General features: G+C 41.7%; 1 protein-coding gene across 1 annotated transcript in view; it reads right to left on the bottom strand.

Moving 5' to 3' along the window:
- GRIN2D (glutamate ionotropic receptor NMDA type subunit 2D) overlaps positions 1–26895 on the bottom strand; it is a 1022144-nt gene that overhangs the window by 72662 nt on the left and 922587 nt on the right. The window contains exons 13-14 of the mRNA XM_088457418.1: positions 13251–13411; positions 10550–10737 (exon numbers count right to left, since the gene is read on the bottom strand). Of these exons, the coding sequence (XP_088313544.1) occupies positions 10550–10737; positions 13251–13411 (349 nt within the window). The remainder of the gene's footprint in view (positions 1–10549; positions 10738–13250; positions 13412–26895) is intronic.

The following is a 26895-nucleotide window of genomic DNA, read 5'->3' as shown; positions in this document are numbered from 1 at the left end:
TAATTTGAGTTTCTTTAGGGGTGGATATCCACTGTCTGGCAGGGAAGTGGGTAACTGTGCACTCTCATGCACTCTCATATGGTAGCTCATGGCTTATTGTTTTACAATCATATTGCAGAGGCAATCACCAACATAATACTAAGAAAAATAAATAATAATAATAATAATAATAATAATAATAATAATAATAATAATAATGTGTGTGTGGGGGGGGGGTAGGATGTCCCTAGTGTAGGCTTTAAAGCTATATTGGGTATATATTTTCTCTTATTCAAATGCACAAGCCTATTTTGTATTCAAACATTATGATTTTGTTTCTAAGTGTGAATATTAAAAATCAAGAAAACAGTATTTTGATGCAAAACGTAAATCCAGAGCTTTCGATTCACACATTTCACATATATAGAGAAAAAGGTTAAATGCTCTCTTAAAAGAATGTCCATAGCCACACATTGTTACATAGAAAGTGTATCGGTTCACTTAAATAAAATAATCACTGGGAAAGAACTTGTCCCAATTAAGTGAAAAATGATTACATTGAAAACTAGCTTTTAAGTGTCAATCCACGTTAAATAAAGGTGTGATCAAGTGGCGTAACAGACACTTCTGGCTGTGTAACATTGTTCAAAGTCACACTACGTTCTTTATTTCTCACATACACATAGGGAAATCAATAAACCCATCTGCTGGGGGAAAAAAGCCTCATTTTTTTTCCTTGTTCCACTGCCTTTGAAAACACCCAGCCACACATCACAGTCTAACACTGCCAGCTGATTGGTCAGCTTTTAACTATTAAGCCACAGACTGAACTAGATGGAGAGTATAAGTGATCTATTTGTTTCCATTTTGAAATTTCCTACATGTGTGGTAAGCAATTCTATTCAGAGAGAAGGCATAGGGCAAATTGAAAGCACAGTACAGACAAATGTAAACCAACTCTGACAGCTGGATAAGAAATAGGCATTATTAGAACAGCTGTTGCAAATTGACATATTTTTCGTTGATTATTAAGTTCCTTCAAAAATAACATTTTCTTTGTTCTCGCAGATTGCATATAAAAATGTATTTGAAACTAAGCATTTTTGCTACTTATTCCGGTGTCATAAATTTATGTTGTAAAATGATATCACTATATTAATCTATGTTCATGAAAACTTTTTTATGTTAACTTTAATGTTTTACAGCCATGATCTCAGAGCTTGATGAGAGATGTTAATAACGTGTCCTGGTCATTGTGTACTGAAAAATGCACACTGTCTGATCATGATGGTTTAAACACTGTGACCTCAGAGTAAAATGAAAGATTAAACACAGCTTTAAACTGTAAACTTTTGTAAGCCGGAGACTCTCCTCTATGGGGCTGATTGAGCCATGGACACATCCTGACTCAGTTGCAAACGACCAATGGTTTCTTGACTTGCGTAGGCCAGAACCACAGTGCCCATGTTCTGCGATGTTTCTGCGGCCCCGGTCACAGTGCCCTGTATGCTGCAGCTTGATTGATTGTGATTGTGGGAGGAGAAAGCGAGCATGTTGCCTCCATTTTGGGGGTCATGCCAAAGCCAGAGACTGTGTAATACGATACAGATTCTCTGGATTTGGCATGTTACTTGCTTTGGACATCAGATCACCATCGCAACCATTGCGATGGTCATCAGACATCTGAGTAACCATAGGTTACTCAAATGTCCGATGACCATCGCAATGGTTGCAATGGTGATCTGATGCTGTGTCTTTGATTGCAGGCAATGGATCAGAGAAGCCAAAGGTGGGCATCTCATTACAGAAGTCACCACTTTCAGCATTAGCATATTTTCTCTGCTCCACTGTGGCTGAAGATGCAGCATTGACCAAGACTGCGTCCACCTCTGAGTCAGCCCCTATATTACTGCCTGCACTATCCCATTTATGTCATTACCCTTTGACAAGCACCCTCTGCTTGGTCTTCCAGCCTCAGTAGTCAGTGTCTCCATGCTCCTGGGCACAGGATTGCCTCATGGTACCGTCCTGTTTGTCCCTATCCCTCATTTGTTCTCCCCATCTACTTTACAGCGCATTATCACAGGCTCACTGTGCAATCTACAGCTGTTTTTACTAGGATCACAGGACTGCTAATTGGCCAGGGTGGTATTTGCCAAGGGCACCAATTAAAGCTGGTGTCCTGTCCTTCTCAGCCTCCCAGAACTTTTAAACCATAGCCCTCTTTAAATTAACCCAGCCTTCTTTTTTGGTCTGCGCACCAGGCTCTGGGCTCCATCATGGAGACTAATGATGTTGTTGTATAAAATGCAGCTCATGTGATATGATGCAGCTGAGTAGAAGTTTTAGTTAAGTCCTGGCAGAGGTGCTCGGACTCCTAGATATGATACTGCATGTTAATAATGGCTGTGTGCTCATTATGTAAGTTCTGCCCTACATTGTAGTAAACACTGTAGTGGCTGTTAGTTCATGATGTAAGTTTGTAAGTCTATTTGCAGACCCTTTGTGGTATTTTATAAATGAAAGATAAAAATATTACTCTAGTAGCTCAATAATATGGCACCCTATTAGTGTATGCGTGCACATCTTACATTTTCACTGGCCAAGACTGTTAAAAAGAAAACAAGTTGAAAGAAGTCGGGCAGCTTATGCGGTGGTGGCAGCAAAAAATAGGACAAAAACTATAATGAGAGAGAAGTTATAGAGACTTCTTTAAGTAGCAGCTGATCTCTCTCTGTTGCACTGTTAATAGTAGAGGTGCATACACACACAACGATTTTTTGAACGATTATCGATAACGATATCGTTTATTGTTCAATCATTGAAAAAATCGTTCACTTTCTGAGTTAAAGCGATGAATGATTATCGTGCATGCGCGTTAACATTTGTAGTTTGTGCATGCGCGTTAACATTTGTAGTTTGTAGTTCAGTCAGACTGACCAACTCAACAATTTTCATTAAGGGAATATGTAAAAATCGTTTGTAGTTCAAAAAAATTGTTCATTACATTTAGTAAATGAACGATTTTAGTAAACGATTTTCGTTCATTTTTCCCTTGAAAAAATGAACGAAAATCGTTTACTAAAATTGTTCATTTACTAAATTGTTGAGTGTGTATGCAGCTTTAGAGATGAAAGTGAGAAGTCTCGAGCGTGGGATGCATCAGCCGGAGCCAGTAAGTGCTGTTAAGACAGTCAACACCAAAAACAAATACACTGGTGGCTTGGTTTCTTGTAAACATACAATTTTCTTTATAGAACTTAAAAAACATTTATGAATAAATATGTACAAATCTAGAAATAGGGAAAGAAGTGCAGAATGAGAAGGAAAAACATTCTAATACTTTAAGCCTAGTGGTGTTTATAGGGTATGCGGTCAGGAAGCCGACGGTCAAAATGCCGACCACCTGCTTCCCAACTCTCAAATGCTGGCATGGGACTAATGATAGGCGTCAAAATCCCGATCCTATCATTATCCACCAGCCAAAAACCCAACACATGGCATACAGAACGAAGGTAAGCTGGGCATCGGGAGCAGACAGTTGCAGTGGGGGGAGAGTTAGGTTTAGGGTGTCCTGGGGGAACATAGGGTTAGGGACCCCCCATAAGGGTTAAGTTTAGGGTGCTGGGATGGGGGGTTTGGTTTAGGAACCCTTGGGGGGGGAAGTTAGGGTTAGGCACTAGGGGAGGAGGTTAGGGTCAGGCACCTCTAAGGGAGGGTTAGGGTTAGGGGGGAGAAGGTTAGGGAAAGTATAGTTACTTACCTTGCCGTGATCTTCACTCTTCTGTCTTCCGGCGTCGGTATCACATCTGCCAGGCTCACGTCTGGCGGTATGTAATACAGATTCCGTTTATAAGCCCTGATTCAGAGCCGGACACTCTGTCAGAGTGCTCGCTCTGAATCAGGGCCTTCCTTCTTAATTTTCAGAGCAGCCTCCTGGCCGCTCGTATAGCTGTGGGTGACCACCCACAGCTATAGCGAGCGGCCAGGAAGATGGTCGCGATGGTCAAGACCATCGCGACCATCGGGCTTGTGACGAGACCCTTGTGGTAGGGTCTCGTTGCCGCAAGCCCTGGAGTGCTTTCGGCTCTATAAGAGCTGAGAGCACTCCCACTGACATCACTTGTGATGTCAGTGGGGCCGGTTCCAGACGGTAGGCGTTCCCATGGGAACGCCTCCGTCTGGGCAGCCACACCCCCGGCACGCCCACCACAGGGATCGTGCTGTCACTCACCATCGACAGCACTCCCCCTTTGGTACGAGACCCGGAGCGACGGTTTGCCCGTCGCTATGCGGGTCTCGCGCATGCTCACGACGGAGCCGGCTCCATCGTGCGCATGTGCACTGGACCAACATCAACCTACTTGCGAGCACTCAGCGCTCACGAGCGGGTCTGAATCAGGCCCATAGTTCAGTGGTTTCTTACTGTGCAACTTAATGGCAGTCCCACCAAATAGCTCAGTGGTCCCTTATTCTTCTCTCTAGAGTCCTCCTGCTCACATTAGCTAGCTGTAATAAGGGATATCAGCCAATCTGATGTTAAAATTAAGGCCCTCATTCAGAGCCGTACGCTCTGAGCAGAGCGCACGCTCTGAATGAGGGCCGCCCTCCATAATTCTGGAGCGTCCCCCTGGACGCTCGTATAGCTGTGGGTCACCACCCACAGCCTATACGAGCGTGCAGTTTGATGGTCGTGACCATCGCGACCATCGAAACTGCGAGCCGGTGCCTGCAGTTGAGGTTTTCAACCGCAAGGCCCGGAGTGATTTTGGCTCTATCAGAGCCAAAATCACTCCCACTGACATCACTAGTGATGTCAGTGGGCCGGCTTCTGACGGTAGGCGTTCCCTTGGGAACGCCCCCGTCAGGGAGGCACGCCCACCAAAGGGGCGTGCTGTCAATCAACATCGACAGCACGCCCCCTTTGATCAGACACAACGAGCGAAGGACTTTCCTCCACTCGTCGCGTCTGGCGCATGCGCACGACGGAGCTCCCTCCATCGTGCGCATGCTCAGTGCAGACCATCGACCCACTTGCGAGCGGACAGCCGCTTGCGAGTGGGTCTGAATCAGGGCCTAAGTCTTTTAGCTCTATTTCAGCATGTGGAAAAAGTTATAAATGTAATAGTCACTCTACACAATGAGATGTACCATTACCTCAATGGCCATAGCAGCGGACAAGCAGGAGAAGCAGGGTGACATTATTGTCTCAATGTAGCAATCTCTATGGTCCTTATTCTGAGTCGGACACAGATGCGACTTTTAAAAACTGACATGTCCACTCATTGTTTTGAGAGGACTCATTTCCGTCTCGTAGACTCTTTAGATGGTTCACCATTTTGTAGGTTTCAGTTTCTTCATCTGAGTGCAGTCTCCTGTGTGAGCTATTAAGCATCCTTGGATGCAGCTATTTCAGCAACATGCCCACATCAGTTTAGACCCCCCCCCCTCCTGTTATCTTTTAGATGCACCCTCTAAAATCCACAGACCCTGTGTCCAATTCTATACTGCATCTCTGAGTGGTACCAATCAAGGTGCACATGCTCTGCGACTCAGACTTACAACATCGAACACCTGCATGCGACATTGACACTGTGTCCACCTTGGAATCAGGCCCTATATGAGTGGGGAGTCCATATTTGGTATATTAAATTTAACCTCAAAGATATACTCGCAATTGATGCATTAATGTTCTAATCAGAAGATTCTGTGAAGACAATTAAGAGGAAGATCTTTGGCTTCTCCTAGAAAATATATTTAGCATTATCCTGACCAGCCCTGCAACTAAGCTCCTAGGGTTCTATTTATCAAGCAGTGAACAGTATGGAGAAGTGAACCAGTGGAGAAGTTGCCCATAGCAACCAATCAGCTTTAAAGTAGCATTTATCAAGTACAGTCTATAAAATAATAGGTAGGAGCTGATTGGTTGCTATGGGCAACTTCTCCACTGTTCCACTTCTCCACACTTTTCACTGCTTGATAAACAGACACCTTAAGCCTAAAGGGCAAAGGGCATTCAGGTTGGCAAGCCACAAGATGGAATGTGTAAGCTGCATTGCCTTACTGCCAATACATGCTCAAACTCAAAACCCTATTAGAATGGATAACAATGAAACCCATATACAGATTTTCTCCATATTTGTCCAGGGACACTCTAAATCAGCGATTGCTTCAACCCCCTTTAGAAATATACAAGTATAGAAGGGGTATTTTTACAGTGAGGAAAATATGCCACTATGCTCTAAAATCTATGTAACATTTGTGCAACCTTTAGCAACCCAGAGATCCATGTCCCAGGATGGGATATTTTCTACTTGATTGCTACAATGGGTATAAAACTCTCTGGACTCATTCAGAGGCGGTCGTTAGATGCATGTGGTCGCACAGAATCAAAGCGGCCGCTTGCATCCTGAAAGGCCGCCTCCTTGTCGATCGTTAATCTGTGGGTTACCACCCACAGCTTAAAGACCAACCAGGTAGATGGTCGCAATGGTGATCACCATCGTGACCATCGGGGCTTATGACCAGACCCAAGGGTAGGGTCTGGGCACTCATAAGCCCCAGGGAGCTTTCTGATCTGATGGAGCAGGAAGCTCACCACTGACATCACTGATGATGTCAGTGCAACCGCCCACAAAACGGTATGCATTCGTAAAGGAATGCCTCCATTTTGGAAACCACCTCCCCGGCCCGCCTACCAAACGGGGGCAGCTGTCGATCACCATCGTCAGCCGCCCCTTTGGTAAAGAGCTATGGAGCGACAGAGTTCCTCTGTTGCTCCAGGGCTTGCGCATGCACAGTGCGGCTGCTGCGCGTGTGCAGGCCAAACCATCGAGTCAGTTACGAGCGCATCGGTGCTCGCGATTGACTCTGAATGAGGTCCTCTGTTTCCTTCTCAGCAAGCTTTGGGCCTGATTGAGAGCCGGACGCTCTTTGAGAGCGCTCGCTCTGAATCAGGGAGTCCCTGTTGTTTTTTAAAGACTGCCTCCTGGCTGCTCACTAAGCTGTGGGCAACCACCCACAGCTTTAGAAAGCGGCCAGGTGATGGTTGCGATTGTCACAACCATCGCGACCATCGGGGCTTGCGATGAGACCCTTGCGGTATGGTCTCATTCCCGCAAGCCCCAGTGAGCTTTTGGCTCTAATAGAGCCGGAAGCTCACCCACTGACATCACTCGTGATGTCAGTGGGGCCGCCCCCAAATGGCAGGCGTTCCTCCGGGAATGTCTCCGTTTGGCCAGCCACCCCTCCTGCCCACCTCCCAAATGGGCCAAGCTGTCAATCCCAATCGACAGCTGCCCCACTTTGGTGCAAGGCCCGTAGCGACGGTGTGCACGTCGTTGGCCGGGTGTCGCGCGTGCGCACACCGGAGCCGGCTCCAACGTGCGCATGTGCAGTAGGGGACCATCGACCCGCTTGCGAGCGCTGTGCACTCGCGAGCGGGTCTGAACCAGGCCCTTTGACCTAGTAATTACTGTGACTGACCAGTTTTAGAGATACCTCTTGGTCAACATGTTATTCATTTTGTAATTCTTCATTCCAAATACCTATATACAGATGCATCATGTTACATCATTGCTGATCATGCTAGAAACATGCGCACACATCGCTCCATGTCATTACCTGCGGCTGCATATGATATGGTATGCTATGGTGCACACTGCGATCACACCATGCAATCCTCTTGGGTCGTGGATGCGAACACAGTGCATGTAACCATTCGCAGACCACGACTCGCGCCATGCTTGGTGCGATTTGGCACACAAGCGGCAAAGATGTAACTGGGCAGATCTGTATATGACTAAAACGGTTTCCATGTTGCCAAAATCTGGTTATGATTTCCTGTGTGAATGTTGTGTTGTGTCAATCAATTTACCAAACAGCTGCAATGTTCTTACCTAAACAATAGATTACACACCCAATTTGTAGTCACCAGATGAGCTTTGCATCTGCATCAGTGTAATGATCTGTACTCGAGCTTTAATAAGAATACTCTGTGTATATATGGTTGTTCTCACATGTACATATTGCCTGTTATAATCTTAGCTGCTCTTATCTGAATGCTTATTATTCTGCAGTTATCCACTGTTTCAATCATTGATTTTGATTGTCCTCCGCTAGACTTGTCTCAATTCATTTGACCTCGTCTTGCCTGTTGATTTTGTAGGACAATTGCTGTTCTTCGTCCTGACTCCAGTTTGTGTGACTTTGTCTCCTCCTCTGTTGTCTATTGTTTAAATCTGAGTAATAAAAACTAATAACTGTTCAGCCGTCCTGGAGGTAACAGAGCGTTTTTGACGGGTGTATTTAGAGAGGAGGGGGCCCGTGTTCACCATCAGGGGCCCCCTCCTCTCACTCTGGCGGCTGTGACGTATTGACACATTCAGTTGACTCTGGGCACTAGACTGTGCCCGAAGTCTAATGCGCATTGGCAATACACCAGGAAAATGGTGCGGCAGCCATTTTCCCAGTGATTTTGCTACTGCGCTTGTAGAGGCTGCTTCCCCAAGTGTGGTCCTTCCCAGTATGAACCAGAAGGGTGCTCTGGAATAGTGATCTTGGGGAGCGCCAAACTCCAATTATGTAGGTTCAAATTTTCCCTTGATATTTTCTGTTTTAATGTCATTTTAAGGGGATGAAGATGAAGACAAAGAAGGGATCCACTTTCAGTTTCTACAATGATACCCTCAACCAGAGTAGACCCAATGACAATTAATCAGTTTCTATCTGCTTTGTTAACATTTGGTTTTATTTAAAACAAATAAATTTAAAAATGAATTAAAACCTTATATCACACATATATCGTGGCCATGGTGGGTTAGATATTTTTAATAACTTGCTCTGAGTGAGCTAATTGAGACTTTTTGGTCACAGAAACAAGTCTCCCTATGCGTTTTGTCAATAATGATTTCTTCAGAGGTGTTTCATTAAAAATGTACGAACTTCCACCCTAAACTTTAATCCTCAATCAGTATGGCAAACAATATGTCCTTTAAAACGCACTTAGACTAAGGTAAATGTCTGCTCCTATCACAATATATATTCAGTTTTCAGGTCAAATGATGACCTTTCCAGCCGGAGGTTTCTTATTGTCTTCAGCAGGAGATATCCAAAGGAGGGCAACTTTCCTGTAACAGTGTACAGCTCACATGTCAGGTCAGGTATATTATACAGTACATACTGTAATAGAGCATATCTACAATACACTTATCAATTATTTTAGCAAAACTCTATGCACTGTAGGCAAATAGTAGTTCTCCAGCTGTATTCCATATGAACTATGACTACAGTCTGCTGACTGATAGAGAACATTGTGAGTTTAACAACACCAACTTAAAAGTCACATATTCATCCCTCATTTAAGAAACATAGAGTAGCCAACATAATGTAGAATGTACAGCAAGTAATTAGCAAATATAGTAGAGAATACTGGTTAAACTACGTAGATCTCTATTGAAATTGAACACAGAATAGCATAAAGAATAATGCTCATTTAAAGAGAAGAGCCTATTCATTATGTATTAGCCCCAGTGGCGTCCCTCCCCGCGGTGTCTCCCATTACCAAAAAGGGAGCACGGCCACACGAGAAGCAGCCCGAACTCCCATGCCACACACACAAACACTGGTTTTCTGTCCAGCTCTAACAGCTCTTAACTCCCATTTGACATCAACGTAACCCCTTACCCCACACAGGTTACCTGCTATAGCTCTCAAACTCCTAACTACCTTCTGACATCTGCGGCACTCCCCAAAGCCCCCTCCCCCCCATACAGGTTCCCTGCACCTGTTCTTTCCTCACACAGCTGTAACGCCCTCCTGACATTTAAGGCACTAAAAAGGGGGTGTGACCATGGAAGAAGGGGGTGTGGTCATGCGGCCCGAACCCCCATGCCTATTACTTGGGGGGGGAAGGGGGAGAGCAGGAGGCCCCTGTTGCCAGCTCCCTCAGTGACAGGAGCCGAGTGCTGCACTTAATGCCACAGTGCAGCACCCAGTGAGGGGGAGTCTGCACCTTAGTGTCACCCCTCGGCAGGTGACACCCGGGTGTGGACCGCACCCCCCTTGTGACACCACTGATTAGTCCATAACAATTAAGTACGGTGTTTGCGGTGGTGGATACTTACCTACTGGAATTGTCCCGGTGTGGGGAGGGCTGCTCCTAAAAGCAGCTGTCCCTTCAAGCTCTGATAGTTACACCGCTAATTAGTTTGCATAACCTGACTTCATGCATGCGCACTGAGGTGGTGTAGGGATCGGATCTCTCTTTTCAAATCGGTACTTCTTCCCATAGCAAGGTTCCAAACTGTGTAAACCAATGCCATCTGAAGATGGTGCACTGTAGGTCCTTGCAGGCAATCTCCGAAAAAACATTCAGTTTTTGGTGTATGCTGAATATTAGGCAGCCCCATCGGGCCCCTAATATTTAATAGGCCCATTACTAAAAACATGTGGACACCCATTAGTGAAAATAAATTGATAATAAATAGACAATTTTAACTAAAAATAAAACAGTAGAGGCATGTCTTACATATACTATCTAGGAAAAACTTAGCAGCCGGTGTGTACTTACCATCTCCGAGAAATTGTAGTAATGCTAGGTCAATAGAGCGTTTCCACTTAGAACCTTTCTGCAGAGCAATGCCATAGCCTGTGGTGGCAAACACTTTTCCACTGCCAATAGTCACCAGCTTACACCCTTCATCCTTTCGAGCCATGTAGTTGAGCACAGCTGCATCGTAAATAAAGGCATCCAGTTTCCTTTAACAAAATGAACATGTCAATGGAATATTACAAAACTGCTCATAAAAATGAGTCATTTTGTGATGGCAATGTACTAAAGTATATTGCTGTTGTGTGGTTTTGTAGGAGGACTCCTGTGTTGTTTTATATTGTGCTGTTACTTTACGTGATTATTTAGGCAACAGTTTACATTCTTCCTGCCAAAATCAGAAGAGGCACTAGACAGGGCTTTTATTTGTTTGCTTCTCAGAGTGACTGTTTCAAATTAAAAAATTATTCAAAGTAATCTATAAATGTTGCAGGTATCAATTCTGTGCAGAATTTTGCCAGTAGTGTCTATCATTGGAGCCACTATATATTAGTTATTATTAGATTGAATTTGTCGATTTGTATTGCCGTATATATTTAATTTGCTAAATAAATTTGCACTCTGGTGCAAACTTTTCATGGAACTATAGTAACCGATCAGCACTTAGCTTCTATCTGTATAATGAAAATTAGACAATGAAAACAAGTGTCTGATGCAGGAGGTGCTGTGGTTCAGTGTCCCCTAATTGTAATATTAGTGAATTAGCTCTTATGACTGTGAAGTATAATGTTATGGACACAAATGACAACTCATTATATTATTTTAATAAATTGTCATAACATAATTAAGGGGTCTATTTACTAAGCCGTGTTAGGAGACAGAGTGAAAAGTGATAAGGTGCCAGCCAATCAGCTCCCACCTGTCATTTTCAAACACAGCCTGTGAGATGGCAGTTGGGAGCTGATTGGCTGGCACCTTATCACTTTTCACTCTGTCTCCTAACACTGCTTAGTAAATAGACCCCTTAGACTCACAGGGCCAAATGTAATAGGGTGAGAGTTTAGAAAATGTGAGAGTTTAGCAGTAACCTCTTACACTATTACATTGGTCGAGTTGTATTTTCAAATTGGGAAAACATCTGGAGGAGAGTTTAAATCGTGATAGGAGTTATTTAAATCTGGAAATCATGCTGGTTTGCATGTTCTCTGACATTATTACATTGGCCTGGTTTAAAAAGTTTTCTCTCATGTTTTCGTAATTAGAAAATATGACCTAATTAAAGAAAGATTTCTACCCATCTACAATACACACAGCTTTTTCCTCCCCTCTAATACACCATGTTTGGGACAGGATCCAGATGGTCAAAATGCCGATAGTCAGAATACCGACAGCGGCAACCAAATGCTCAAAATCTTAACAGATTTTGGTAAGTATTCTAACCCCAATCCTCACCCCAATGATCCCCTCCCGCAGCCTAACCCTAACCGTGCCCTCCTGCAGCCTAACCCTAACCGTCCACTCCCGCAGTCTAACCGTAACTATCCTTTCCCATGGCCTAACCCTAACTGTCCCCTCCTGCAGCCTATCTCCTCTCGCAGCCTAATTCTAACCATCTCCTCCCGTGGCCTAGCAATAACCACACCCTCCCACGGCCTAACCCTAATCATCCCCTCCCGCGGCCTTACCCTAACCGTCCCACCAGTGCCTAACCCTAAACATTACACTCACTGTCGTAATCCGTCTTTGGCATTCTGACCACCGGGATCCTGACTACATCCAAATTTACCATGTGAAGCATACAGCACAAATTATCTGCATATTTTAATTTCGGGTGTAGCATATTGCATGCTCCATGAAGGTGCACCATAGAAAGCAAAGAAGTGGTCCTTCATCTACTGTACATACTAAAACAATATTGGGCTGATTCAGTTACAGGTGATGTCCTGTTGTACTGTGGCAAGATGTGTCTCCACGGGATGTTTATGGTACTAAAAATCACCAATTTTTGCTCACACCTCATAGAAACACGAGCAAAAATAAACAAATTTTCCATAACATCATCGCTGGAAGCCCATCGTGCAAGGTTACAATAGGCCCAGTGTTTCATTAAATCTACCCCAATGTTTGGAGAATTAGTAGAAACTTATATCCTTAAGTGCTTGCTAAGAGTGCACTGCATGTTCCACTGAAGCTGTGGTTATCTCTAAACAATTTTTACAACCTGGTACATTAAAACATATAGTAGTCTTCTTGTCAGTACACAATAACTTGGTCGTCTGCTTGATGAACCAGGAATAGAATAAGCAGTTCTGTCAGCTGTTCCATTTATTTGTTCAGGCTTAAAATAATAAAATGTAATGCATAGTATATTCCTGCATGTATGTCCTCTTAAGACAAAACTCAAAATAAAAGGTAATTTGTCATTCTACATCCTAAACTTCCCAGCTGTGTCCAATCAGCAGCTTCAGACAGTTTGGTTTGGGTCACACATTTTGTAGGTTGTTTTGTTTTGAAACAGTAACTGTATCAACTGTTGGTGCTGGTGGGTGTTACAATTTCCCAGATTTACCAGTTGGGAGGAATGGTATGTTTATAATTAAAAAAACATATTTCCTCTGGAGTTCCCCATAGAGAGCTATTTATATGCTATATAGTATTTTGTTTAGTCATTTGTTTTAGTTATTTTGTATGTTTATAATGCATCTTAAAATAAATAACTTACCCAGTCTTTAGGTTTTGCAGGGCATCCTCTACATGTCGCTGGTTGTACTTAATCATGTAGGCATGCATGTCTGGATAATTACTTCGGATGTTCTTCTCAGTACTCCCATTGGGAACTGTGCCAAATTTCAATGGAGGGTACTGTTCATGGGGCCTCTGAAACTGACAATGTAAAATATATGGAATCAGGTACTAGCACTCCGAGACAAAGGGCCTTATTTATCAACAAGTTTTATCACTGAAAACGAGTGATAAAACTCATTGCGTATGATAATGGTGCTCCAGCAAATCAGCTTCTAACTGTCATCTGTTTGAATAATGACAGTTGGGAGCTGATTGGCTGGAGCACCATTATCATACACAGTGAGTTTTATCACTCGTTTTGAGTGATAAAACTCATTTATAAATGTGGCCCAAAGGTCCATCTGAGCATACTTGTTAACATTTAAAGACAATCTCCAGGGATGCTTTAAATATACTACAGTAGTAGTATGCTGTGTGAAATACATTCTTTCCTGAACCAACACTACTCTATATATATATATATATATATATATATTCTGTATATATACATTATCCTTGAAGAAGTCTGTGAGACAGACGAAACGCGTTGGAAGCTCCTTACTTGAACTTACCTTAGATACACAACTGATATAAGCGCTTGGCACTTTGCCGTTTATTTATCTCTATATATTTTGCAATAGAGATATTAACTATGATATGCTTTTTTGAAGCATAGATTCTTTGTATTATATGTGTTTTTTATCTCTCTATTTTACAATGTTTTTTATGCATTTATAGAATATTAATTGTCATTAGCCAATAAAAATTGTATAGATTTTTTATATATAATATTTGTCTTTCTGGTCCATTATTCTATTAAGGTAGTACTATCTAGATTGTGTTTGATCCTAAAATACGCATCTTATGTGCATGCACAGAAATTTATGTTTTAAATAACCTTATTGCACTACTGCACTGACCCTTTAGTACACTATTTAACTTTTAGTAATATTTATTTCTTTGATCGACATTTATTATTAATATGATACATCCTAGATACAAGTAGTTAGTGACTCTTTTCACAGCTACACTCCTCACTTTTGTATCAATTAAAATACTTTATATACATAATTTATGGTCACATGAATTGCACTGACACTTTTATTACACTACTTTATCTCCTACCCTCCCTTTCCCTTTTTTAATGATCTTATCATTGTTAATATTCCATTAGATGACTGCACACTTCTAGATTCACACCTACTATTGTATTGTATTATTATATTATTTTATTTACTTTCTACCTTATATATCTAAATAGTATTGTCGCTGTACACCAAGGCCACTTTTAATATATATATATATATATATATATATATATTATATATACTGTAGTCTTGTACACCATGAGTGGAATTATAAATAGTCTCAGAAGGTGGGGGTAGAGAAAACCCATAAAGAATCTGCAGATGAGCTTGACTCATGCTTTATTAAGATAATTAGCCTGCTTCTATAACTGGGTACTGGCTCACTACTCACACTCCAATGCTCACTACACTATTACACTTTATTTCTTGGAGGCACTGTTTCAGCACAAAAGATGATTTCCTTCTGAGGTTTTGGCTTCCTAGAGGAAAGTTTATATCTATTGAAAGACCTGACTTTGATGAGGCTGATATTATCCTATATCTGGTATAAGTGTTTTTGGATAAACATTTTCCTGTACTGTATCACATTGTTTGTGTTTTATGTTTTTGAGACATCCAAGATTCTGGACTGAATAACTTATACCCATCTTCTGAAACTAAAATTCTAGTTGCAGTATGCAAGATTAATTTACATTGATTAAATAATTTATTGTTGCTTTGGTGCCTCCTGTGCTTTACTGTTTATGTTTTCAATCTGTGTACTGGAACAGGTGGACTACAGAGGAGGCAGCCTTTTTATCACATATTCATTTGTTCATTAAGTGATTCAGCACCAACCGCTTACAATGCACCCCATATATAGATACATAGATAGATAGATAGATAGATAGATAGATAGATAGATAGACCCCTTGAGCAGACTATGGCTCGCATAATGTATCCATTTCAAATCCCTAAAAAATTAGCCTCTATATGTCTGTGGTGCTGCAAAAGAGAACGCAGTCGCGTGCATTTACACAACCATGACACCCCCATAACACACTCATTCACTTCCCAGAAATGCCCATGAATCGCAGTGTCCTTTTCTAATGATACCGATTCCATACGCAAATACAACTGCTATTGTACAGTTAGGTTTGCTTGTGCACAGTGTGGGCTTTGTGCAGTAGCCAAAAATCGCTCATCTGGGCAAACATTGACACTGTCTGACCTCTGAATCAGGCCCTGAGAGAAAGAAAGTCAAAGACAATGTTAACTTGAACTAACTGGAATGTACCAAATTAAGGGGGTGATTTAGAGATGCAAGCTATTAAAGTATCAGCTGTGTCTTTCGTCACAGCCACTGCTGAGTCTTTATTTTAATGCCATGGTCTATGGGTGTCCTAATGAGATACCCACCAGCTGTGGCACAAATTCCCAAATGTACGTACAAAGGCTCACTATCGGCGGACAGTTGGACACACCATTGGACATTTCACCTGCCCTATGGCAGATGCAAAATGTCTGACTAAACATGGCCACCACTGCCAGTGAAACACCAACATGGCCACATCTGGGAGACACTCCCCCAATTACCACCCATAAATGCCCATCAAAACAGCATTGCATGCAATTTTGATTTGTGTCTCTGCACGGTAGCCATCGGGAGGGATGCGCAGTGCAACAAGGATGCATGGGTAGAGGGGAAACCATTGGGCACTTCCAACGTAATGATTTCCTGTGTCCACTTTTGAATCACCCCCTAAATGTTGTATCTGTAATCCACAAATGCCTATATGTATAGATTTGGGTTAGGTATGTAATCCTTATCCCTACCCCTCTGCCCCCTAACCCTCCCTTGGGGGGCCTAAGCCTAACACTCCCGTGGTGGTGCCTAAACCTAAGTCCCCTCGGGGGTACCTAAACTTAACCCCCTTGCCCACACCCTAAACCTAACCCTCCCAGTGGGGTGCCTAACCCTAACCCCTCCTCCCCCTAGCCTAACCTTTAACCTTCCCCGGGGGGGTGCCTAACCCTAAGCCAATTCGGGGGTGCCTAAACCTGACCCTCCCCGCCGCGGCTAACGCTAACCCTTTCCCCGCTTACCTTCATTCGGGAAGCCGTCTGTTGAGATTCCGTCATTGTACTAAAGATAGGCATCTGGATTTTGACGCCTATCTTTAGTCCTACTGTATGTCAGGATTTTGACGCCGGAATTCTGTCAGTCAGCTTCCCGGGCATCAGCATTATAACTACAGGACATCTAATTGATTTTAATAGTATAATGAATAAAGAGAAATACAGAATGCAAGCACTTTGTTTCTGTGTCAGGAATATGCATGCATAATGTCTCAGCTCAGAGTTAATTACTGCAAAATAAGCAATATGTTTGTCTTTGCCTACAATTTCTAAATTTAAACCTTCAAATCCCTGCTTCTGTTGGATGTTGTTTTCTAAGCTAAATAAAAAGAGGTGCATACTTTCTTATCATGGAAGGCTTTTCTTGTACTATTAAAAACATATACTTGATACACATATTTTCTAATAACAACTACAAAGCAAAATGGATTTCAAACCTATTATGTTATTGTTGAAAAAAATGCAATTTAATAGACACCAGATTTGCAATACGCTTTGTAATACTGCGGCGTATTTAAGAATGATTCTAATCGTAATTGACAAATGGATAATAGGCTCTCTTTGCCAGATGCTGCAGTGACTTGATAATCCAAAAGTGGAGATTTAAGGTGTATCTGCTACATAAGTACTTTGTTTGGGCAGTATGAATTATACATGGCTTGATTTTTCTGCATACCATTGTGTATTTGTGTTCCCTTACAACTGCAAACTTATAATACATTGTGCTTGTTAGCTCATAAAGAAAATGAAAAATACACTTTTTACATTTACAACATGACAAGAAAAGTTATAAGCAAGCCACGTGAGATATAGAAATAATTTATTTTGAGAAGTAAAGCAATACACATTTCCCTCCATAGAGACAAGTACTTCTCGGAAAAATAAAATGTAACAAATTCAATGTCACGTTTACAAAAGTAAATACAACGAAAAAGAACCAAAAATATAAAATTAGGATGAGGAAATTTTATATTTTTTATTGTGCTTGACATGTTTTTGAATCGAGTACAAGTTATGAGTACATGTTGGAAAGGAATCGGTATGTAATGGTGCCGGATCTATTCTCGGCGGACTGAACTACCAATGCCGGAAGCCCAAACAGTGAAGATCCGAACTAGGGCTAGTAAGTACCTTATCCCTCCCATCCCCCCCCCAATTCTCCCTTATTGGTGCCTAACCTTAACCTAACCAGGGGGGTGCCTAACCCTAACCTCCACCCAGTGGTGCCTAACCCTACCCACCCCCCCTCCCCTAGTCTAACCCTAACCCTCCTTGGGGCATGCATAATGCTAAATCCTCCTGGAGGTACCTAATCCTAACCCCCCCCCCCACGCAGCTAACAGCTAGAAAGCCCAGACTTACCTTCGTACGGGATGACGGGCATCAGGATTTCGGCATGGGGCTAAAGATAGGCGTCAGGATTTAGACGCCTATGTTTAGTCATTGGTTAAGCTTCCAGCTTCGGGATTCTGATGGGCAGCATTCTGGGCGGCTCTATCTTAACCGCATCTCATTGTAAAACATGGAGCTTATATAGGCTAGACACAAAAATTCTTGGTGGGTTTCCATGTTGGACAGCTAATTCCATATTTATATATATGAAACAACCTAACAAAATAACAGAACATGCGCAATCCATCTCAAGCAGTAGTTGGCATATTAATTTGGATGCTAGATTCCTCTTGTCCAAAGTGCTTATACTGTATAGATAAATCAAAACAACTGGATACATAATGACAATCAACAGCTTGAACCAAGCCATGGGATCCTTGTCCAAACTTCCTACTATACAGTAAGGGTTAAAAGTGTTAAAAAAAATGAAATAGGGCCGACTATGACAGGCTTGCCAGCCTGTCCTGGTTTCGAAGATTACGGGGAACAAAATGTGTAGGGTTCCCCCATAATTTAGAAACCAACACCAGGCTGCAGGGCCTGTCCTGATTTTAAATATAGGGGGGAAAAATTGCGTAGGGTCCCCCCTATATTTAAAACCAGCACCAGACCCAAAATGGCCGGGCTGTAATGCCACAGCCTGGAGACCCTTCATGGGCCCCGGGTCCAAAGCATTAGCAGCCCAAGCCAGTCAGGCCAAGCCGGGGATGTCAGGGGAGGTGGGGACCCCCCAAGAAGGGGTACCCCCCGAATCCCAAGGCTTGGACTGAAGCCCGGGGCTCTTCCCCACACCCCTGGAGCTTAGGGTACGGGGGTAAAAAGCGGGGAAACATAATGAAACGATTGTATTTTACAGTGAAACTACAGGTGCCAGCATGCTGCCCTTTGGCACTTGTGGAACTACAAGTGCCAGCAGACGGGCAGCACTTGTACCCCCACTATACGCCCACTGTAAAATAAATAGTTAAATAAAGACAAAGCACACACACCATGCCAAGTATAACTTCATTACACACACTTACCCATTCACACATACTTACCTATACCAGATGTTTCTGTCCCCTTCTCCAGTAGAATCCATATTGACTGGCCCTGCAAAAAGGATTTCATACTCCCCTATATCCTGGCGTTGGTCTAAGGAGGAATCCATGGACTTTTGAATACAAGAAAACGATCTTACCGAACTACGCACCGGGTATCAGTATGTGAGTTGCCACAAATACTAATACCTTCCGAATGCCAGCTGACGGGACTGCAAGGGCTTTGCATGTCCCGCCAGCCAATCAGCGGCCGCACTGACTTTAGAGCGGCTGCTGATTGGCTCCAGCTATTGACAGTTCCCACGTTTAGAAACTCTCTGCTTGGTAAATTCCAGAATCCTATCTTCACCAGTGAAGTTCTCAAGTTTTGCCGATGGTGAATTGAAGAGAGTTAGCTAACTCTCCAGTATTTTCCCGTAGCAAAGGAGATCTCTCTCCCGAGTTTGACATTAGTAAATTTGAGAGTGGGAAAAAATGCCCAAACTCTCCAGAGGTTGCAAACTCTCCCAAACTCTCAGCTTAGTAAATTTACCCCTAGTAGTACTTTGGTGTCACAAATTGCTATTTAACAATGTGACAAGTTTTTATTAGTTGAATTTTTTTTTGAAAAGTTTAAGATTGTGAGTTCAATAAAATGTTAACAAGCAACTGAATATGTAGTATAGATTTGTGCAGATTTGGTCTTGGTTCTAATGCATCATAGTGTTTTGTTTCAGGATTCAGTTTTGGTTCGCTTTTGGATTCCTTAAAAATTGATAAAAAGCTATAAAAATTGATAAAACAGCTAAAATAATGTAATTTGGGCCTGTTTACATGCAATCCAAAACCCGCATTTGGTTTTTAAATATGAGTTCCGAACTGACTGTAAAACTAAACCAGGACTCTGTTTAATTCGGAACCCCAAAGTGATTCCTAACTGGGACTCAATTTGACTCAGAACCCCTAAGTTTGTTTGTGTTTATATTTCAGGAAAACCAAACTGCACATCTCTATAGCTGCATACACACACAACGATTTAGTAAATGAACGATTTTAGTAAACGATTTTTGTTAATTTTTTCAAGGGAAAAAATGAACCAAAATCGTTTACTAAAATCGTTCATTTACTAAATGTAATGAACGATTTTTTTGAACTACAAATGATTTTTGCATATTCCCTTACTGAAAATCGTTGAGTTGGTCAATCTGACTGAACTACAAACGTAAACGCGCATGAACAATAATCGTTCATCGTTTTAACTCAGAAAGTGAACAATTTTTTCAACGATGGAATGACAAATGATATCGTTATCGATAATCGTTAAATAAATCATTGTGTGTGTATGCACCTTAAATATAGGTTGTTAGTGAAAGCATTAGTTTATTCCAAAAATATTTTTCAAAACTATTTTTTAATATCTCTTGATATGTATCTAAAACTATTTGGTGGAAGGAAAATAAATAGCAAATGGCATGAGCTCAGAGAATGATGATATTGGGTGCATGTAGATATTTTCCACCAGACAGAAAATCAGTACTTACAACCAGGGAACTAAACATATTACTTTTATTCTTCATGTTAAATCAAAATCCAAAGTCTATCTCACCTCTTTACTGTCAATTTTAATTCTGGAGCAACATAAAACAAAAACAATTTAAAGCAAGGACATGTCTTTCCGCTTGAACATCTCCACTTTTGATCCCTGGACTACAAAGAAATTATGAAAACCTTATAAAATTGATCTGATAGTTGTTTTTCTTCTGTAGTATACTGGATCTCATTTAGGACTGTGTCATTAATCTCCATGGACATCTCCACTTTATAATTAAATATCCAACCTGCAACAGATTGGGGAAGAATGGCAAAATTGAATTTATTAAGATAAAGGAGGTGATGTGTGTCACGGACCTCTGGCCGATCTCTGCAGATACGCCAATCTGAGAATCGCCACCCGTGACTTATACCAGTTATCTCAGCGCTTATGGTTATTAACTCCGGTAACTGCCACCAGCAGAAGACCAATTTATCGCTAAGCGTAAGGCAAGCTTCTGCTCTCACCTGTACACACAATTTATCAATAGTTAAATATAGGTAACATGCCAAGCATGGGTGTTTGGTGTCATAAAAACACAGTTCCAGAACTAGAATTACTTTAGTTTAATTCAAGAAATATCTTCAAAGCTTATGTACAAAAATTACAAAGGATATAAGGATGTTACAAAAAGTCACAAACACAGTTAATTCGCAATTTCTAGTAAACCAAAGAAAATAATAAAATGGGAGAAAACAGACCATTCAGATCACGACGGATAGAACAATCTTTGGGAATGAGGCCTTTCCCTGTGATGACGTCCGGTGCCCTGTGTCTTGTAGACAACCTCAAGCAGAGAATCACCCACTCTTACCAGTGAGCCTGTATTTTATCCATGTGTGCCCAGCTCCTTCCCCCCTCACCCCCCCTGAGGGGTGTTAACCCTTCTCAGCCTAGAGTGTATTGTCCCTCTAGCTGGACTATGGGGTTTCTCTATCATTTGGGCAGGGGTTCTTTATTACCTTTCAGACCTTCCTAAAAGTTGAGAAGTGGGCTTAGATCAACAAATGTGCCAACAGATTAAGTACTTAAACATACAGAATGGGTCTGGCGTCTGCGCAGATTCCTGAACATCGGCAATCTGCGTTCAGCAGTGCACGCTAGTGCACTGCTGAATTAGGCCCACAGTTCACAGAGAGTGCAGTTCATATGACTACAGTGGAATTTTAGTTTTAGTTATAGAACAGTATTAATATCGTTATACTCGCCATTATTTCACTGACTTTCAATATATTTATACAACATAGTAGGGGGAGAGAGCTTTTTAAAATATCCAGTTTATATATACACAGACACCCATATATATATATATATATTTATATATATATATTTATATATATATATTTATATATAAACCTTTAGGTTCATTGTTATAGATCAGAATAAGTTTTCCATTGAAATTACACTGTAGTTGACAGATTCTGTAACACCTGGTGTGAATGTGCAGTGTACTTCATTTGCACAAAAATGCACGGATGGTTCAACAAGACCTCTCACATGTAAAGTTCTCTATTTTATTATAATTTCCCGCCAGGCAGAGCAGGTAGACCGCTTCTTCCCCTCACAGGGAGTAGACTGAACTCATACCGGTTATACTGTCCCAACATCAGTTGAAACATGGTCAAACATTGAGGTGGGTGGCGTGATCAGATTTCTGCATCTAAAGGGCACATCAGCAGCTCAAATTCATTGACAACTTGGTGAGGTGTATGGTGATAACATCATGTCACGAAAAAACAGGTTTGGGTTTGGTGCACTGCCTTTGATAACAGCAGGAGAGATGCTTATTTCTTCTATGCTGTGGTAGATACCCCAGTGTACTGCTAGATGCTTAGACAAGTATGAGGACTATGTGGAAAAATAATCTGTACCAAGGCCATCCTATTGATTATATGTATATATGTACGAGTTGAATACATTTACGCAGGTATTGTTACCTTATTTACTGAACCACTCTCGTATATACAAATACACACAGGCATATATCAGAACTCCCAATTATCCAGATATAAGTTAAACAGTCCCTATTCGGGAGGGCTGACGTACCAAAATGATGCTATCCAACCATTTGGCACCCTTATCCGGACTACCATGACATTGGGAAAGATGTCACCACTCCTAATTTAATGGTACTTTTAGGGAAGGGAGTTGTTAAGGAACATGGCATGTTCCCAATATGGAGTGACTATGTCCTCTTGTTGTATTTATGCATTTGAAACTGCTGTCAATATCGATAGCTGCACTGTCGGAACAGCCAGTGCCACTGATTGTTCATATATTGGGTGGCACATCGGGGCACTACCTTGTAGATAGCAGCGCTGATAATGAGGCACTTGCCCTGACGGCTAGGGTTAGACACGAGTAGGGACAGTTAGGATTAGGCACCAGAAGGGATTGTTAGGCATTAGAAGGGATGGTTACGGTCAGGTACCTACCCAGATGGTTAGGGTTAGGCACCAAGGGGAGGGTTATGGTGAAAATTAGGGTTATAAAAAAGTGTCGACCATTTGTTGACTTTTTGATCATGTCGACCATTTGTGCCTGTCAATATTCTTCTCTGTCGACCTTTTATGTGTTGACCTTTTGTCACTGTCGACCTACTGACTGTCTAACATCTAGACACTTTTGACCTTTCTACAGTCAATCTTTTATACCATAACCCACCTGTAGATACTATAATACTGTCTGATGCATCCTTAGAAGCCACCATCGGTCACTGCATTGAAGGGCACCAGCCCTTCCGTATAAGAATGGTCTTCAGAGTGAAAGATTGAGTGAACAATATACTAATAATCATTTTAAAAAGTTGTCTTTCTTGACAATTAACACTTAGATATGCATCAATACAGAAGGTAGGAGCTGCAATAATGCAGCATTACTCAAGTTGGGTATTGCCACAGATGGTTCATTAAAAACTATGAATGTATTAGTTAATCAGGGAAAAGAGAGGACATATAATCCAGCAGTGATTGTAAAAATGACTGTTCCATTCAATATTCTTGAGGTTCTGTTGTGATATCGGTTTCTATGCTTGCCAAAGTTTTGGTACTGTTCATGTATCCACTTATAGGGCAAAGTAAATGCAAATAAAACAACCCCATTTGACAACTTTCATTCTACAGTGAAGCATTTCCACTCAAAATGTAGTGAGATGTTCCAGAAAGATGACTATCCCATCCAGAAAGGTTACTATGAGCACTTTGGGCTTAGGTCAGAGGTGCACGCTAAACGCATGCAATACCGATGTTCCCATAGTTGAGTGATTATTTTGTACTGCGTATGCATGAAAAGTACAGAAAATCCCTACATGCGTTACCTTGAGCGTATCCACTAGTACACTGTTGCAGTCAAGACTACTGGTAACAACACTAGTGAGGGAAAACCATACAGTAGGTGTTCCTAGGTAGTGGCTGGGAATGACCTGATGTGAATAAAATATACCTCACATTGGCATGTTGTGGGAGTGTCCTGGGTATGTCAGTGAAAGTGACTGCATTCTCAGATGAAGAGCCACAGTCACAGAGTCAATATTTAGAAAGGGTTCAGACAGAGACACTGCACCTGCCATAGACAGGTTCAAATGTCAATGGTGCATACTATGGTGTACATATAGTTGGAGTGTCTGGAAACACCAGCAGTATGGCACCATGCAGCACCACTAAAAGTGGACATTTCGGTGGTTGCAGATTCAGGTGCACATTAGCACACAAGGCAAAACCTGAAAGTAGCATTTGAAAATTATTGCTGCTATCATTCCACAAACATGCACCAGTTGTTGCATCTGTGTGCACCTCTGAATAAGGCTTTTTATATTTGTTTGTAAGTGGCTTGTTTTTAATGGCCATGCTAGTTGTCATACATAGTTTACATTAATCTCTAATGGAAAATTGTAGAGTGGTGCCTATAACTACATGTTCACTACCATCAGGTAAACATCAGCTGATAGGACTACTGTACTCACAGGAGAAATATATTTTTATTTATAGAAATAGACTTCTAGGCCAACATCCTATTTCTCACTGCAGTGCTAATACAAAGTACTGATTACTGCAGCTGAGCTCTTATCACAGGTATTGATTGAGTGACATGGGTCGGCGCTCCCCTCGGCCATATTATTTTTTAATATATTCTGTTTTCATTAAGATATGCATATAGATGAAAACAACATAGACATTTCACACTTTGTAATAAAGCATAACAGAACTCACTCAAAAAAGTGATCTGAGAAACCGAATGATTAGCTTAAGAAAAGAGGTAGTTTAAACCTCTAGGATGGAGGCTTGAATGTATGCAAATCACTTGGTTAGGTAGCCTATAGCAAGCGGGGGCGTGTTTGATAGGGGAAGTTTATATAAGGGGTTAGAACTGTTGGCCAAAGTCTCTTTGTTTCCAGGTTTCCCACCCTCCCTCCCCTTTTGCTTTTGTCATTGTTTCTGTTTTGGATTTGGCTTTAGCGTGGCGGGAAAGAACGGCAGGTCACCAGTCCAGGTGCAATTATTTAGTTTAGGTGCGCTCCCTTCGTTGACTGGTAGTTGGCTGTACCAACCTAACGGGGGGCAGTATCATCACCCAAATGGGTGGGTAGTCAAGGTAGAAGGTGAGTGATACCTTTTGTTGCTTATATGGGTTTCTATAGTTATGGTCGTGCACCCTGGACGATATACGCCTGCTATGACTATTGTTGTTTGTGTGTGGGCATTGCAGATTTGGCTGATTTCTGGCCGTCCTTTCTTTGCCACCATACATCCTTAATTAAATAAAAAATAATACATAAATAATTATTGCTCCAATAAGGAGTGGTTTGCACGCATGACACACCTCATCCAATAGAAGGTTTAAAAAATCTCAATAAAGCAGATAATGTACTGCATATCAAATAAAGGATGTTTATAGAAAAACAATAAAACCAATAAAGAGATGTGAAAAAAACTAGAATGAAAAGCAAAGAAAGAAATAGGGGATAGTGAGGGGAAGAGTAGAGACTGACTACAGAGACCGACGCTCCCTTGGGGAGCAGGCTGACAGTCCTGTTGAGAGATGCTGTGACTGCTTAATGTAAGCACTGTACTAAAGTGCTGTTTTGTTTGGTGAGTTGGACACTAGGGTCTTCCACTAGTAGAGTGGGAGAACAATATTTAGTTGGAGCCAAAGAGCCTAGGATTGTTTTATGTTTTGTTTATGTTTAATGACAAATAAAACCGTTGCAGTTACTTGTACCAAGGCCCTGGACTGGTGTGTTATTAGTTGGCTGCTGCATGCACAGTGCTAGCATCTACCCCAGGAGACAGCACTCCTTAACAATACACACATAAAGACACACATACATAATATTGCTGCAACTTCCAGCTCCTACAAAACATTATTCATCCACACATAACATTATTACCCCCCAATAACATAGATACACACTTAAGATAATATTACTATCTGCCAGACAGCATCAATGCACGCCAAAATCACATTAATACGCCATCCAGATAACATTAATAGCAGCATGACTTAATGAATTATTTTTATTTATTGATATCACAGTAGACACATTGGACCTGATTCAGAGTTGTATGCTATGACGTTTGCATTACAGCACATGTGTCACAGAGCAGGCGTCCTGATGCCTCTACACATTTGCTTGCAGAGAGAATTTAAGTGCAGAGTTATTGAGAGTTAGGTTATGTTTGTGGGTGCTAACGGAAAGGTGATTAAAAAAAGCGGTGTGTCGCAATCATGTGACTGGTTATTTTTGTATGCAGCTTCACTGGTGCCGGCGTCTTAGTTCCGTCATCTGTTCTGAGAAGTCATAGGGTTACTTAGGAGGTTGATGATCATCTCATCTGTGACCGATGCTGCAAAATTTTACACAGATGCGTGGATTTGTAAAGCCGCTGATGGGCGTTTCAATTTATCTCCCAGCTGCTTCAACATTTGCATTGTTTCACATAACAGCTGCGTAAAATGCTACAATGGCATTAACGTACAACTCAGGCCCATTGTTAGTGTATCATACTATTTATTTACTAGATATATTATTAGGTTTTAGGCAGGGGCTTAATTAGAAATTTTAAGGCCCCATAGCAAAACTGTGTAAGGGCCCCTATGTACCACCCAATGGTGAAAAATGTATATAACACAAGTAACTTTGACCAGGAAGATAGGCCCCCCTCAGCTCTGGGCCCCATAGCAGCTGCACCCCTTGCACCTATGTAGCTATGCCTATGGTTTTAGGTTATGATCAAAAATTACAGTTAACAATCTTTATACTGCAGTCCTTAATGAATGAATGTACTATAAGCTTTAGTTAGTGGATTAAAAATAGACACATCAATATAAAAGCACTCATGGTCTGTGGCACTGAGGGGCCTACTCATCAAACAAAAA

The sequence above is a fragment of the Taudactylus pleione genome, unplaced genomic scaffold (genome assembly GCF_031769625.1).
Source record: "Taudactylus pleione unplaced genomic scaffold, aTauple2 ptg000041l, whole genome shotgun sequence".
NCBI lineage: Eukaryota > Metazoa > Chordata > Amphibia > Anura > Myobatrachidae > Taudactylus > Taudactylus pleione.
The sequence above is the reverse complement of the archived record's forward strand: the minus strand, read 5'-3'. Positions and strand labels throughout refer to the sequence as shown.